Source organism: Malaclemys terrapin, chromosome 24 (genome assembly GCF_027887155.1).
Source record: "Malaclemys terrapin pileata isolate rMalTer1 chromosome 24, rMalTer1.hap1, whole genome shotgun sequence".
NCBI lineage: Eukaryota > Metazoa > Chordata > Testudines > Emydidae > Malaclemys > Malaclemys terrapin.
The window spans coordinates 8,800,381-8,817,034 of NC_071528.1; the positions used below are offsets into that span (position 1 = coordinate 8,800,381).

At 51.0% G+C, this 16,654-nt stretch overlaps 1 protein-coding gene across 2 annotated transcripts in view; it reads left to right on the forward strand.

Annotated features, from left to right (window-relative positions):
• NRTN (neurturin) overlaps positions 1-10,235 on the forward strand; it is a 79,485-nt gene extending 69,250 nt beyond the window's left edge. For both annotated transcript variants that reach the window (XM_054013767.1, XM_054013768.1), the window contains exon 3: positions 8,981-10,235. In XM_054013767.1, coding sequence (XP_053869742.1) covers positions 8,981-9,429 — 449 coding nt within the window. In that variant the 3' untranslated portion in view covers positions 9,430-10,235. The remainder of the gene's footprint in view (positions 1-8,980) is intronic.
• Positions 10,236-16,654: the final 6,419 nt, after the last annotated feature.

The following is a 16,654-nucleotide window of genomic DNA, read 5'->3' on the forward strand; positions in this document are numbered from 1 at the left end:
GGTTACAAATGAGTGTAGACGCTCAAGTCCTAGGTTAACAAATCCAGGGCCTGTTAACTCAAGTTCTACTAACCCAGGGCTTCCATTGCAGTGTAGACAGACCCTGAGTGTCTGAGCTGGGCCACCACTAGGTTCTAAAGTCAATTCAGCTGCAGGGATCATTGTGTTCTCAGCTCATCCAAGACTGACCCCTCCAGACAAGGGGTTTTGTTCCTCTTCTGCTTTACCCAAGGCCTCCTTATCCACGGTGTGACAGCATGTGGTTTTCCGTATTCTGCATACGACGGACAGCATGTGACTAAAAACAAGATCAAACCCAGCCCGCTGTCTTTAGAGCCAGGGCTGTGGGCCTGCAGCTGTAGCCAGCTGTGCTGTGCTCCCTAAAGCACAGTCGGAGTTGGTGGGTACTTTGACAGGTGGTCTTTCCAGGAGCACTGGCAGGAGGCGCTGAGCCAGTGCCCCGGCATGGTTTTTGTGAGGTGGCTGCTGCCCTTTGGAGAAGCAATGAAATTCTGGTCCTGACCTCTGGTGTTTACCACTTTTTGTTCAGGCTGAGGTTGCTAGGTCCTCAATGAATTCTAAGTGGGCTAATTACGCCTTTGCGTCATTGAGAGGGAGTATGGTCTGGTGGCGAGAGCAGGGGATGGCCGGGTCTGCTCCTGACTCTGCCGATGAAAATATTATTTATTGTATTACTGTAGCACCTAGAGGAGCCCTAATCAGGCCCCACAACCCCGTTGTGCCAGGCGGTGCCCAGACACAGAACAAAAAGACCCTCTGTGCCCCAGAGAGTTCACAGTCTAAGACAAGAGGCAACAGAGGGATACAGACAGACGGGGTAGCACAAGGAAACCATGAGACAGGGTTGGTCACGATGGGCAGTGTCTCAGCACATCAGCAGCCTGAACATTGTAAAGTTTTTTGTAGGCATCTCAGTTGAGGAGAGATTTAAGGAGGGATTTAGAATCATAGAATATCAGGGTTGGAAGAGACCTCAGGAGGTCATCTAGTCCAACCCCCTGCTCAAAGCAGGACCAATCCCCAACTAAATCATCCCAACCAGGGCTTTGTCAAGCCTGACCTTAAAAACTTCTAAGGATGGAGATTCCACCACCTCCCTAGGGAACCCATTCCAGTGCTTCACCACCCTCCTAGTGAAATAGTGTTTCCTAATATCCAACCTTGAAGGAGGACAGGGAGGTGCAGGAGTCTACAGCAAGTTTGGCCCAGATGTGAGGGGCAGCCTTGGTGTGTTCTCTGCATGTGTCTCTCGCAGGGGGTCTGTGTGGGTCCACGAATGGTGGAGAGCTGGCTGAAAGGTGCTAGAGGAGACAAAAGTAAAAAGAGAAAGTTAGTGGCAATGCTGAGAGTCAAGGGTGGCCTCGTGCATCCCGTTATCAGACGGCCCCTGTTTTCCCTTGGTTATAACTTTGCCAGACTTTAACCGTTGTGGCTGAAATATTCCATTCTTGCTCTCAGCCGCCGGCTGAATTAGTTTGGTTAGTTTCATTGAAAATGATTCAGCCCTTTCCAAGCATGAGGCAAAGGGAAAGTCAGGTCATGTTGGTAACATTAAAGAGACTTTTCAGCTGTTTCTTTGCAGAGTTCTGGCGTGTCCGTGCTTTGCAGCAGGGTCATGAAGTTTGCGCGGGCGATAATCTTTGGGTCACAGATACACCTTTTTGCAGCCCTTTGTGCCTTCTTCCTGCTTTTTACACCCCAGCTCTGAATTGAGGACTGTGTCTGGAAGGGTTAGATGCCGTCTGCTCTGAGGATTAGGTTGTGATCTTATTGAAGTAAGATGAGAGTCAGGCCCAGAGAGTTTGCACTGAAGACAGAATAGCCTAGGCTTGTTACAGTGTATAGTAGGGTTACCATACGTCCGTATTTTCCCGGACACGTCCGGCTTTTTGGTTCTTAAATCGCTGTCCCGGAGGAATTTTTAAATATCTAAAAACATCCGGGAGTTTGCCATTTTTATTTTTCCCCAGAGAGAAAGAGAGTGAATGTTGATCATTCGAGAAAGAAAGTGAATGCTGATCACTCGAGAGAGTGCCCACTTTCTTCCCCTAGCTCCCAGCACTTGCGCCGTGAGACAGCTGTTTCGCGTGGCTGGGAGGGAGGGGGAGGAGGGGGAACGCGGCGCGCTCAGGGGAGGAGGCGGGGCCGGGGCGGGGATTTGGGGAAGGGGGCCAATGGGGCAGGGAGGGGGCGGAGTTGGGGCGGGGACTTTGCGGAAGGGGTTGGGAGGGGGGCGGGGAAGGGGTGGAGTTGGGGCGGGGCCAGGGGCGGGGGTGGGCACAAACAAGTACTCCCCTCCCCCGTGGAGTGTCCTCTTTTTTGAATGTTCAAATATCGTAACCCTAGTGTATAGTTTGATCCAGAGCGACAGCTGGCTTTAACGGTGTTAGAGCTTTTGGTCTGATCTGAACTCACATCAGTTTGACTCCTATGGGCCAGATTTTCCTCCCCCGTTACAGCTGTACAAATCAGGGCTCGCTCCATTGACTTCTGTTGAGTTACGCCCGTGTGACACTGCAGTGAGATTGGAATCATCTCCTTTGATTCCAGCAGAGTCGTTCCTGGCTGATTAGATCAGCATCAGGCCCTTTTCAGCTACAGTACAGCTGCCCAAGACCCAAGCGCTGTGGTCCCCGTTGATCGGTGCCACGTCTCTTTGCTCCCTTCCCCGTGCTTTGATTGCTTGTGACGCCTGCATGAGTGGGAGCATGCTGTGCCTGACCTGTTCACTGCAGCACACTCTTGCCCGTTCCCCCTTCGCTGGAGGAAGCTGTGATTCCTCCCAGCGTCTCCGACGTGGCTGTGTGCACGGCATCTGGAAATCATGAACGCAACGGGAGTCAGTTTTATTTATTCACCAAATGTTTGATTTTTTTTTTTTTTTAAGCCTGCACTTTAAGTGTCATGCAACGAGGGGTGGCCTGAGCTGCTGCAAGTGGTGAAAGTCTGATAGGAAAATAAACAAGACAAAGTGAGGGGCGTGGAGAGCAGGAGGAGTTCCAGCAGAACTCTGGAGCGGGATTGGAGTGAGCTTGGAAGAGATATTGACCCGATCTTTTCAAACCAAGGAGCTGGAAGGCAGGATGAGGGTGTGGGGACAACGTTCCTTTAAAGGAGCCTTTTCCTTGTGGCTCAGCAGTGGAAGTTCTTCATTCAGGAGAACATCCCTTTCCATCCAGGCTATGTCTCAGCCAGGGTGAACGCGGACACGCTACCCGGTGTGCCGCGGGCCTGGCTCGTTTGTGCCGTCTCTTATTCACGATATACACACAGTCTGTTTCTTTTCTCCACGTGTATCTGTAATCTCTAGATTCCCAGCATTGCAGAACATAGTACAGGCATGTGTCAGGAGGAGGGACCTTCCACCCAGTTTCAGAGCGGTAGCCGTGTTAGCAAAAAGAACAAGGAGTCCTTGTGGCACCTTAGAGACTAACACATTTATTTGGGCTAGAACCCACTTCATCGGATGCATGCAGTGGAAAATACAGTAGGAAGATATATATATGAAAAAATGGGGGTTGCCATACCAACTCTAACGAGGCTAATCAATTAAGGTGAGCTATTATCAGCAGGAGAAAAAAAACTTTTGTAGTGATAATCAGGATGGCCCATTTCCAACAGTTGACAAGAAGGTGTGAGTAACAGTAGGGGGAAAATTAGCATGGGGAAATAGTTTTACTTTGTGTAATGACCCATCCACTCCCAATATTTATTCGAGCCTAATTTAATGGGGTCCAGTTTGCAAATTAATTCCAATTCTGCAGTTTCTCCAGCTCATTCTCCGAGCTCCCCCCTGACTTCCTGCCAATTCTCTCTCTTCCTGTATTGAGCTAATGAATTCAGTAGCCCAACCCCTGCCCCCGAGTGTCAACAGTCTCCACCATAACAAGTTAATTGCCTCCAATTAAGCCTGTAACTGTCTCGGTTACGAAGTTACCTCAGGGCATGTCTACATTACAAACTTTTGCCAACTCAAGTTAGTATATCACTTGTGCGTGGGCACATGTGAGTCTTTGTGTCAGCGCTGCGTGTGATCACCAGGAGTGCTTGTTTCAATGCGCCGCGCAGGTATCCCAGGGTGCAACTCACCACCATCCAGTGCACTGGTGGGGCAGAAACAGGTCGCGCAGGGGTGACTGGGACCGCAGCGTCAAGGTCCCCTCGTGCAACTGTCTCCATCCCAGAATGCTATCTCCATCCCATAATTTTCACGCCTATTCAGAAAATCCCACAAACCGGCGTGGGACTTGTCGCTGTCCACCATCTCTGACAGAAGCATGAAGCCTGCGCTGCTCTGGACTATTGTCATGAGAGCTAGACGCATAGACTTTGAGGCGAGAAGGGACCATCATGATTATCTCGTCTGACCTCCTGCATATTGGCGGTCAGACGACAAACCCCTAACCTCTGGCCGAGTTACTGAAGTCCCCAAATCATGATTTAAAGACCTCAAGTTCTAGAGACTCCACCATTGACACTAGTTTAAACCTGCGAGTGACCCGTGCCCCATGCTGCAGAGGAAGGTGAAAAACCTCAGGAAAGGCGAAAACCCCCAGGACAAGCACAGGCCTGGTGATCCTCCAGTATTTGAGAGCTACGAGATGAGTCGTGGGGACCACGATGATTCCTGGAGGGCGGATTGCTGTGGAACACTGCGAGAACCAAGTGAAGGTTTTTGACGGCATTCACAGAGTAGCTACAAACGGTGGCTGGTGGGATCGCATCGGAATGTAGGCGTGGGATGATGAGCAGCGGCTGCAGAACTTTCGGATGCTCAGAGCCACATTCCTGGATCTGTGCTCCGAGCTCGCCCCAGCCCTCCAGTCTAGGGACACCAACGTGAGAGCGGCACTGACAGTGGAGACGTGAGTGGCCCTCGCGCTGTGGGGACTTGCCACGGCAGATTGCTACCGGTCTGTGGGAAATCATTTTGGAGTTGGAAAATCCATGGCGGGGGTGGTTGTCATGCAGATGTGCAGGGACATCTCCCGTTACGCCGGACTGTGACTTTCAGCAATGGGCAGGACATAAGGGATGGATTTCCAGCAATGAGGTTATCGAATGGATCAATAGACGGGACGCAAATCCCTATTTTGGCACCAGACCACCTTGCCACAGATGACAGCATCAGAAAGGGCTATTTTTCTATGGTTATGCAAGCACTAGTGGATCACCAGGAATGCTTCACCAGCATCAGTGTTGACTGGTCAGGGAAGGTGCGTGATGCCTGCATCTCTAAGGAGACAGGACTGTTCACAAAGCTACAAGCAGGGACTTTCTTTTTTTGGAACACAGCTTAAAGAAAGGGAAGGAGCGTTCATGTCCGTTTTAGCTACACATACTTCAACTGTGGCTCTCCCAGGTCAGCGTAGGTGAAGCTGTGATTTTCCTTAATGTCCCCTTGTGTAGAGGGGTACGGTAGGGATGTGACCCCTGATGCCACATGGAATGTCGCAGGGTGTCGGGAGCAGTGACCATGGAGGTCTCCAAAGCGAGCCTGGGATTATTGAACCTGTAGGTCCACAAGGGGCTGCAGCCTCTGCGTTTGCTGCTGGAGAAGACCCATTATGTCCTAGTGCATCTCCCTCTCCTTTTCCGGCTGGACCTCCTGGGCATTTCTCCTGTCCGTTCTTTCCTTCTGCATCCACTCTGCTATATTCATCCGCCAGGCCCCCTGTTCATGGTCTGATGCAACATTGGCTTGCAGAATCTCGCTGAACAGTTCAACCCGAGTCCTCTTCTTTCTCCTTCTCTGACTCGGGCACTCCGCGGGCGTGGAGGGGGAACCTCTCAAGGCCGCAACGGCATCAGCTACAGATGAAACGCACAGAGGTGCATTGGACAGTAGAGTCATGATGGAAAGCGGAAGTTAAGATTCAGAAGTCCCCTCCCCTCCCACAGCTGTTGCTGGCGTCCCAAAGCCATCTGGGCCCATAGGCTGCCAGCCCGTTCGCTTTGGCAGGCCCCCTGCTGGTAATTGCTGACTGGCGTGGGAATGTGTCCTACTGCAGAGGAAGAAATACGGCTGCCATGCCTGAAGACCTTTGGGAGAGGATTGCGGAGGACTTCCATGAAAGTTTCATCACGCTCTCTCAGCAGGATTCAAGGGGCATGCCCGTGTACATAAACAAACCACTCCACACACACCCTAACTCTGGAGGGGCATGAACAGCCGATAACAGCTCTACCCCTCTTCATGGTACCACTACGTCTCCTAGTGCGAGTAAACTAATGGAAAGTTGATAGCTGTGTCCTGCTCAGTTGAGGGGCGCCATCACAGTAATGGGAAATGAATTTGCATACTTGTCTGGGGATCCTTCCCTTGCGTCGGGCTCATCCATGCTCAAGTGTTGGGACAGACTGGACTAAGGTGAAATCTCAAACAGTTTCTAGCTTGCAGGACACCTACTAGTCCAAAAAAAAAAAAGTAAATTTGGAGCCTGGCCGGGGAGCCTGGGCAGCTGTGGGGAGTCACAGACCCTCCACCTGCCCTGGATGGGGACCCAGGGGGTGGGGACACGGGCTGGGGGCTGCTTGCGGCCCCACCCCCCACCTCGGGCAGGTGGAGGGGCCCACCCAGGTTCCCCAGCCCCGCTCTGACTTGGCTGGGGGTGGGGCCTCGAGGGGGGGAAAAGGAGGGGCAGGGATGGGTCCACAGAGGGGACAGGGGCCCCTGCCCCCCCCCCGACTTTTGGGAGGGCTTCACCGCCCCTATTCACATGTCCTATAAAGGCAAGCCCCATGCTGGACAATATTAACTCAAAGGGAAGTTGCATTGGCCAAAGCATCTGGAGGCCTCCTACCCAAACACCTACCCAACCACATGGTGCTTAGCTCAAGGAAAGCCATGGAAACACAACACAAAGTGAGATCGCTTTGGAAATGCTGCACTGGGAGTTTGCTGAGGGGGCGGGGCAGGGGGAGGAGAGTGCGTTACTGGAATAGGTCAACCAGCCAATCCTTTCAAGTGTAGACGAGGCCTAAGGCAGCCTCCCCGAAAGCATTCCTGTCTCTTGGGCCCTGGCCACATCCTCCAAGCTAAGAGCATCTGTGCCATCTGGAGCCGGCTTGGCTCCTTGGGCTGAACTGGAAAGCTGTCGTTAAAGCCTCTCGCTCTGAGGCTGAAAGATTTTTCATCCTGTTTCAATAAGACGCTTGAATCCTGACTCATCCCTGTATTTTATTTATTTTTTTAACGATCTCACCCATTTTACATAGAGGGGCCCCGGTGACCATGGAAACGGGGTTCTGCCCCACCCAAGCCACTGGATCAATGAGCTCTGGCTGCGGCGAATCGGCATATGGGGCATTCGCTGCTGCGCTGGCATCTGGCTGCCTAGCAATGTGACTCCCAGAGCTGTAGGACCCCGGGCCGGTCCTGTCCCTGCAACCAACCCTCGTGGCGGGGAATGGGCCCTTAATTCATGCAGCCTTGTATTCTCGGGGGGGCTGATAGGGCACGGTGCCAGGCAAAGCATTTCCCCACCTATGGATCTTGGCCCCAGTGAACCCGCTCCTGCCCAGCTCCGCTGACTTTTCATCCCTTTCACCCACAACGGGCCAATGGGATGACTCGCGCCGGGCCCTTTGCCAAACGGCTTCTGCTATTGGCTGGCTGAGACCAGTCACTGGAATGTGCATCCCTCAAACCCGCTCCCACCCCCGGGGCCTGTACGCGTCGTAAGCCGCTCTGGGCATGCGATTGCTTGCAAGCATTCGGGGATGTTGTACACATCCGAAAGCTCAGCCTCCACAAAAGCCGGCGGCCCCATAAATCCCGAGCGTCGGGTTAATTGCTCACCGTGTGTTAGAGAGGCCAAGGTGCCGGTGGATTCTGCTGGGAGGAATTCATTCAGCCCTTAGGAAGGACTCCAGTAAGAACAAAGTGGACTGGGGCACTAGCCAGCATCAGGCTGGTGGCATCTGAAAGTTGTTGCCTTGCGGTGGCTTTTCCTGCATGAAACGGGTTAGCTCTGTCCACCTGCAGCCCCACGAAAGGGGCAGACTCCCCGCTCCCGTCCACCGGGGCTACACGCAACGTGGTGGTGCAAACTGGTTAAGAACACCCTCAGGCTCAGACTGCACTGGACCTCTCAAGCGGGCGCCTCATTCTGAAGGAGATGCCCCGGTTCAACGGCAGGCGGGTGGGCTCGGTACAGGGCTCGCTGTGGGAGGGTCTCTGCCCTGCGTTGTGCAGGTGACCAGACTGGATCATCAAAACAATCGCCGGGAAGGGCAGGGTTCTGGCTTCCCTGGGTTAAACTGTACGATAGGCAGGGCCCAAACCCCACTTGCACTAGTGCTTAAACCACAGTACTTGAACTGGTGATTTTTTTCAGCCCTAGTGTAGATAAGGCCTCTGCTCTGCTAAATAAAGCGGATCCATCTGACCTCTAAGGAGCAAGCAGGGTGGGGGAGAGGGGTGAATGTCAGCCTTTGATGGTGCTGGAGTTTGGCTGGGGCCCGTTTTCCGTAAAGCGGCTTAACCAGGCAGGAGCATGCCTGTTTTGTTGCACAGGCCAATTGCTTCACAAGGGGAAATGCTAGGCGGGTAATTTGGTGTCTTGAATGGAAGCTTAAATTTGTGTAGAACGTAGTCAACATTGCAGAGGGGCTTCGCAAATGATTGGAGCTTTGATTTCCTAACGCCCATCACTCTCTCCTGTCCCTTTTACAGGCTCTTTCCTGCTTGTGCGTGCAGCCCGGGGACGTGAAGGAGGGGGGAACCTATGTGATTTAGGAGCTTAAATCCCATTGTAAGTAAATGGGACTTAGGTTTCTAAGTCACTTAAGCATTTTTGGAAAGTTTACCTGCAGTCTGTAGAAATATTCGGGGCTGGGATTTTCAAAGGAGTCGGGTGGCCAGATTCCATTGAGATCTGGGTGGCTAGCTCCCGGGGTTGGTGCTTGCTGTTCCCCGCTGCCTGGCTCGCTAACCCCTGTCCCTGTTCTGTTGCAGACAGTACCTTGTTTGAAAGCTACACGGAGGGGGAAATCCGACAGCTGATCTCCACGCTGGTCGAGAGGTACAGCCAGTCCATGAACTCCGGGGCGCACGAGCTGCCGCTCTTCCCCAAGCCTGGGAACCGCATGAAGCGAGCCCGGGCCCGTCACAAACCCTGCGCCCTGAAGGAGCTGGAGGTGAGCGTCAGCGAGCTGGGCCTGGGCTATGAGTCAGACGAGACCGTGCTGTTCCGCTACTGCAGCGGCACGTGCGAGACGGCCGTCAGGAACTACGACCTCTCCCTGAAGAACATGAGGCTCAAGAAGAAGATCAAAAAGGAGAAGGTCAGAGCCCGGCCTTGCTGCAGGCCTCTCGCGTACGACGACGACGTCTCCTTCCTGGACACTTACAACCGCTACTACACCGTCAACGAGCTGTCGGCCAAGGAATGTGGCTGCGTGTGAAGCGGGGAAAGGGAACCTGGGAAGGTTGATGTCGGTAAGGCAGCACCTCAAAAGCCAAGAGCCCGAGGGCCTAAAGGGATATTGCTGCGCTCCGAGAGTGAAAGGAACTAAGAGGGGACCCAGGCTCAGAGAGTCAAGAAGGCAACTGTTTCCAAGTCTACCTCAGTTCTGTGGTTGGACTCAAGGGGCAACAGGGAAACTCTTGTTGCCGGGTTGTGCTTTGAGAGAAATCGAGGAGCCTTTCGACACTTCGACAGGTGCCTCCACGCTCCCCGCACCGGCCCGGTGCCCTGGAGCGTTCGGATGCTCTAAGGAGGAGGAGCTGGGGAATGGAGAGGAAGGAGGAAACACCTGCTGATTTCCTCAGGGATGCCGGCATCCATCACGCCAGCCTGGCATCCACATGCGCTTTTATTGTATTGCTCACACGAAGGGATTGAGCAGGAAAGCGTTGCTGGCCACGTATTTCAAATCCAAACGGTGCCACTCGTCCTTGTCTTTGGATGCAGTTGGACGGCCAGCTCTGGAACTGCGATCCAATCGGAATGGAGGAGTCTGATTGGCATCCACATTCCTAGTCCTACGAAAACTGAGGCCTCTTCTCAGAGGCTCCCCTCCGAGACAGATTGCGGCCTAAAGAGAATTGCACCAGGACATGGAGTTCACATGGATGGAACCTTGTTGGGTGCGGACAAATGACTGAACGGTCAAGAAATATTCTTTATATCCTAAGATCATATCTTACCCTTATTTTATTGTAGACATGCAGTATATCCATGCTCTGTAAATATACAGGAATATATAGAGAGATATAGATATAAATATTGGTGGCAATCGCAGACATACAGAATACGATCATTCCTTCACAGCTGTTACGCCAATGTTCTAGTGAGGTCAATGAACAATTATTGGATGCTTCCTTCCTCCCACCCCCAGCCATTCCATTGATCTGGGCCAGGAGAGTGATCTTAACACACCTGTCCAGTTGGTGGTTTTAACCAGAGAGAGAGCGAGGAAGAGGATTGGCGTGGGGTGTGGGGGTGATGAGAATTTCAAAGCTGCCTTAATTTTAATGGGAACTGGGTGTTCGGATCTCCTAGGCAGCCTTGAAAATCTCAATGTTACGCATCAGTCATATTTACATTCAGGTAGTTGGGAAATGTGATCGTTGAGAAGGAATTTCCCATGTTTCTACTGCTTTGAGCACCTCCTTTGCTTTCCATCAGGTAGGCTTCTATCCTGCTGAAATGAACCATCATGCCTCTCCTTGGACTAGCTTTGCAGGGACACAGCTGTAATAGAGTTACTGGCGCCTATACTCCTGCAGGGTCTACAGACTTCATCAGACACCGAGGGAAGGTCTACACTACAAACTTCCGGTGAAGACTCTCTAAGCTGACAGCAGAGAGCTCTCCCGTCAGCTTAATAATTCCACCTCCGCGAGAGGCGGTAGCGATGTCTGTCTACACGGGCGGTTGTCAGTATAACTACGTTGCTCAGGACTGTGGATTTTTCACATCCCTGAGTGATGAAGTTATACTGAAGTAAGCGTGTAGCGTAGACCTGGCCTAAGACTTGGGTTTGCAAAGGAGCCTAAGGCCTTGTCTACACTTCAAGGGCATGTCGCTTTGACTATACCAGTGTAATTAAAACGGTCCAACTTCCCTAGTGTGGACACGCTTATACTGGTATAAAGGTGCTTATATTAGTATAGGGAAGGAGAATAAACTATAAAGCAACTTTTATACTAGTATAACTGTGTCCACACTAGGAGCTGTACTGGTATAACTATACTGGTCAAAAATCACACTCCTAACCCAAATAGTTATACCAGTACAAAATCTGTCTGTAGGCCACGCCCAAGGGAGTTAGGCACCCAAATGCCATTGAGTTTTGTGCAGTGGGGATGATTAGCGAGTAAGGCTGAGAGTGTTGACGCTGCCTTGGGGCTTCCCGTTCATTTTGATCGGGATTTGGGCATCAAACGCCTTTGAAAATACCAGTCTCGGGCTCCGCTTTCCCAAAGACCGGGGTGGCTGTTGAGCCCAGACTTCCACTTGGCTGTGCAAAAAATTGGGGGGGAGGGGGGCTGCTCCAGCCTGGTCCGTCCTTTAAAAGGAAAAGGAATTCCCTGGCATTCTTACACAACTTTACCTCAAATGCGGCTTTTTAATGGACAAACGTTTGGTGTTTCCACCCCCCTTAGGGCCTGATCCAATTCCTGCTGAGATCAGCAGAAAGCCTCCCATCTCCCAAGAGCTGGTGTAGGTCTTTAGATCCATTCTAATCACCTCTTGTTTGCCCACTCATTGGAACCATCTCTTTCCCATCTTCCTTCTCATCAGCTTTTTGTCTTAAGGCTCATGCCAACCTACAGTAACTGGATCAACTCTCCATTTCCTCCACCGTTGCTGGGGTCGGCTCACATGACCAGGTTGTCCTCAGTGCACCTTGTAAAATGGTTTAGAAACACTCTGGAGTATGAGAGATGGGTGTTTCCATAGGATGGCGTTTTAGTCTGAGGGCAAGGGATGCATTGGGTTGTGATACAGTGGAAGACCAGAGCGATACATTTAGGATACCTATGAGCAATAACATCCTAGCTGGAGCTGTAATAGAAGTTCAATGGCAGATCAGAAAGGCCGGATCCCAATCCAGAAGCAGTCGAAATCAACAAGTCCATCGGGAGCTGCGTGTAGGGTTGCCAACTTCGTAATATTTAAAAAGCAGACACTCCAGCAGAAGTGCCGGCAGCTCCCCTGCCCCTCCTGTTCCCCCGAGGCCCCACCCCCGCCCCACCTCTTCCCCCTCCCCCCTGTTGCTTGCTGCTTTTCCCCTCCAACCCCTCCACCCGTGTCAGGAGGGACTTGCCTGCAGAGCCAGGGCTAGGAGGTACAGCTGACCAACACAGGTAGGAGGTGGTCCCGGTGAGGAGGAGCTGGAGTGGGTGATGACGCAACGCGTCCCCGCCTCCCCTGCTCCCAGTAACTGGACTTTGAGTGTCCAATCAATAGATCTGACCGAACACTCTCAGGTCCCCTTTTCGACCGATCGAAAACCAGGCACCTGGCCACCCTAGAGCTTGCACCTCAGCAGATAAGATGGGGCTGAAATCCATAGGCATCTTAAGAACCCAACTTACAGCGGCCTTTGAATGCAACAGGAAACACTCGGCACAATCACCTGAGCCTGAACCCTAGAAGGACTTGGATTTAGGACTTCCCACCTGGTTGGCCGCATGTACGAGAGTGTGGTGAGCTGTGTGTGCGGGTCTGCTGCTTAGTTAGTTCCTTGTCTCCAAAGAGCCCAGGCCCCGTTCTTCCCACGGCACGTACACAAGTGATTCCCATTGGCTTCAATAGGGTAGAGTAGCTTGTATCATGGGTGAGAGAAGAACCAGGCCCTTTCTGTCTATGGTTAGCGTTTACAGCCAGGTCAGTGTTGTTTACTATGTGGGGAAATAAATGAGACTACAGACTTTTGCAGTCTCTGAACAGGCTATATTTGTCGCGTGGAGTAGCTGGTTTTCTCCTCTTGGCTCCTTTCCCAGCTAATGCAAAAAGATAAACAGAAGGAGAACGTTGGTGTCATGTACTGGGCATTCACCAAGACAATGAAAAGCCAACAGGCCTGGAATTCTTTGATTGTTATTGACTTCCCTGTCTTTTGCCCAACTGCGGGTCAGGCTTTGATCCCAGATACAACCGCTATAAATCGGAAGACACGCCACATTAAAGTAGCGGAGATCGGAATCTGTCCCTCTTGTTTCTTTTTCACAGCAGCCAGGGAAAATGTGTTTCGTCCTTCCTGTTCGCCTAGATAATTAGCATCTACGGCTGGGATTTGCAAATGAGACAAGGGGAGTTAGGCACCCAACTCCAAACAAATGTCAAGGGGGAGTTGGGAGCCTGCCTTTGAAAATCCCAGCCTGTAATGTGAATGGGAACCCAAATACTTCTTGTGTGTATCTCCTGCAAGACATGAAAAATGTAACATGGAGAGTGAAGAACATAGATTACTGACCCCTGCCAAAGGTCAGGCTCTTTTGCATTGGATCTAACAGCTGCTCTTAGCTGAACGGAGCCAAGATGTATCAAAGCAATATAAACATCGTCATTCAGCAGGCTTTGACTCACTTGCACCCTGCTTCCATAGAAAAGCCGGCTGCTGGGCTCTGGAATCCTAATCTTTACCCTCACCTTTGAAAGGGGAGCCCAGATGTAGGAACTGGCAGGAGGAGAGGGGAATAAAGTCCATCTGTTGGATTTGTACACACATGTAAAACCGCCGGTCAGTTTGCAAAAGGCAGCTGTTTACCGCAATGCTTTGCTTCACTTGTACCCAGCTTTACAAACCATGTCTAATGCCCTAATGGAGATGCGAACATGGTGTACTGAAAGTCTCTTCAGCAGCAGGTGTGGCTAACCCAAGCACCTGCTAGTTCACAAGTGACAACAGCCAATGTAACAGAGAGTCCTGTGGCACCTTTAAGACTAACCGATATATTGGAACATAAGCTTTCATGGGTGAATGCCCACTTTCACCCACGAAAGCTTATGCTCCAATACATCGGTTAGTCTTAAAGGTGCCACAGGGACTCTCTGTTGCTTTTTACAGATCCAAACTAACACGGCTGCCCCTCTGATACTTAACAGCCAATGTGTATATTTTCTACAAAATACAGTGAATATAACACAAGAACTTCCACCTCCTAATGCAGGCTGTGCATGAGAATTCAGCCTGAGGCTGTGTGGTGGAATTCCCCTCTTTGGGCTTGATTCTACAATCACTTACACCGCTTTTTTACTCCACCGCAAGTCTGTTGTTTAGTGGGATTGCCGCCGATTTGCACTGTGGTACATGAGAGGCGAACTGGTCCCTTTAATCCATTCCACCTGTGTCTCAGGCCTTTGCTTTTCATTTTATTTGATGTGCCAAATTCTGTGATGACTATGCCAGCTCCTCCCCCCCCCCCCCGCAAGCCCGTATGCAACTCCAAGGAGCTAAGATTCTCCATTCACAAGAGTAACTATGTTGAAGTCAGAGGAGTTGCATCAGTGTGAACTTGGCATTAGTGACTGGAGACTCCAGTTTACTGGCTTCATGGAGAATTGCCCGAGGTATAAATCAGATCAAAATGTCACCCAGGTGATAGATAAATCAAAGACACGTGTGATTTTTATGACTATTCACTGTTGACAAGTGTGATGAAGATTAGCACTTTGCCAGAATCAGTGTAGGGTGATATTTACATCCGAGGGAAACCTGATATGCTAGCAACAGTCAAGAGATTCCACGTGTACGTAAATTGAAAGTCACTTTTGGAGACAAGAAAACAGATGGAGTGGATCACTGGAGCGTAACACTTTGATAATCCGTGTGGTCCGTGGCAGAGCCCTAGGGAAGATCAATGCTAATTTCTTCATGGTTTTCATTTCCTTTAGGCATGCAGAAAAATAAGCCATTATGAAAAATGTCAGGGAATGGAAGAATTGATGCAATATGAGAGGTGGCCATAGTGTTTGGGTGCAGGCGTTCAGAACCCAAATAGCTCCTTTGCTCTCATCCCCTTGCTGTTACATCTGCTAGTCCTGGCTATTGGTAGGAACAAGGGTTTTGGTTGGGGAATGTCTCTTCTTCATGCACCACCCTGCATATGCTAGTGAACAACAGGAGTTTTCCCATGGATTCAGTGAGTGCTCGATCAATTACAGAGCTAAGTACTGTGAAAGGTAAATGCTCGTAAGTAATGAAGGCAGGTGCAGAAATCTGGATCGATTCATTGGGGCGGGGGGGGGGGGAGGGAGGCGCTAAAGCTGACAAATATTCAATGGATTTATTCCCAGCAAACAGTCTGACCAGCACTGCCTACACAATTGCTATTTAAATGATTGTTTCCAAGCATGGCTTGTGTCACAGCAACAGTTCTGATTGAAAAAATCCCCTCATAGCGCCTCAGGCCATGGGCCTGGCTAGCAGATGTAATAGCATTCAACTTGGGAGCTGGGATCACGGGATGTTCTGACTTCTAAAAAAACTGAAGAAGAGTAAATGACCTCTTGAGCGCTTGGTTCCCATCCCACTCCACTCTCAAAGTGAACCTGGTTCTGTTTGCATAGTCTCCAGTTTAAAAAGAAAAGATGATCTATGGCTGGGGCCAGAATGCAGCAGACAGGGAACAGGGGTTCTGTGGGTTGATATACTTGGATAGGTCTTCACTGCAGAGTTCTCTCCGGCGGGAAATGGTTTTCCCATCCTGCCTAAATGTTTTGAGATTTCGAAATGTTCCCTGTTCCGCAGTGTGATGAAATCGAAACCTTTTGGAATTTGTCGTGGAAAACGAGAGAGAGAAACACCCAGAATTGCCAATAACCCACTCCTAGAAATGGGTCTCCCCCAACCACCCCAGGACTGTGCCCTGATCACCGGGCAGTTGGCTACTCTGGGGGATAGGGGGAGTAGGTGTCTCTCTTATTCTCTTGTGAGAAACCTTCCTGAAACTAACCCTTTCCTGGGAAAAATTTCAATTTCAATGAACCAGCATCTTCTGACCAAAAAAACCCAAGTTTTTTCAAAAAAATTCCCAACCAGCTCCACTTGAATTATCTACTCACCAGGTGGCTCCTCTCGTGCGAGCCAAGCTTGAGTGAGAGCGGCCACACCACAAGGTAACACTCAAGCAGCCGTGTCCTCACTGGTGCTGCACTCACACGTGCGTGGCTCGAAGACTTCTGGGGATATTTATCCCGTAATGCCTTGAGCCTGCAGTAAGCAAAGCTGCTCTGACACTGATTTCCTAGTGAATTCTGGGAGAACTTCCTGTCTGGCCACACGTGGGGAATTAGGGGAAGGCTCTGGAAGAGCGGAGGTTTGGGAGTGTCGGTAGCCTGCGTCCACACTACGGGGTGGTTGTGTTAGCAACTGATGGGTTGTGCTCTCTCGAGATGTAACCCATAACCCCGGACAGGCCAGCCAATGGCAGCAAAATGCAGCGCCATACGCCAGTGAAGGCCGACTGTGTGTGGCAGGGACTCGAGTTCGGGGCAACACTCAACTTATCTTTGCAGGGAAGACAAACTCTTACGGTCTGATGCTGTGGAAATTATTCACAATCACACCAGGCTCCCATTGAAATCAGTGGGAATTGGAGGGAAGAGATTGGTTTACACTGATGTCAGGGGAGTCACACCTGGTTTAAGTGATGTCCAAATCAGGCCCAAAGGCC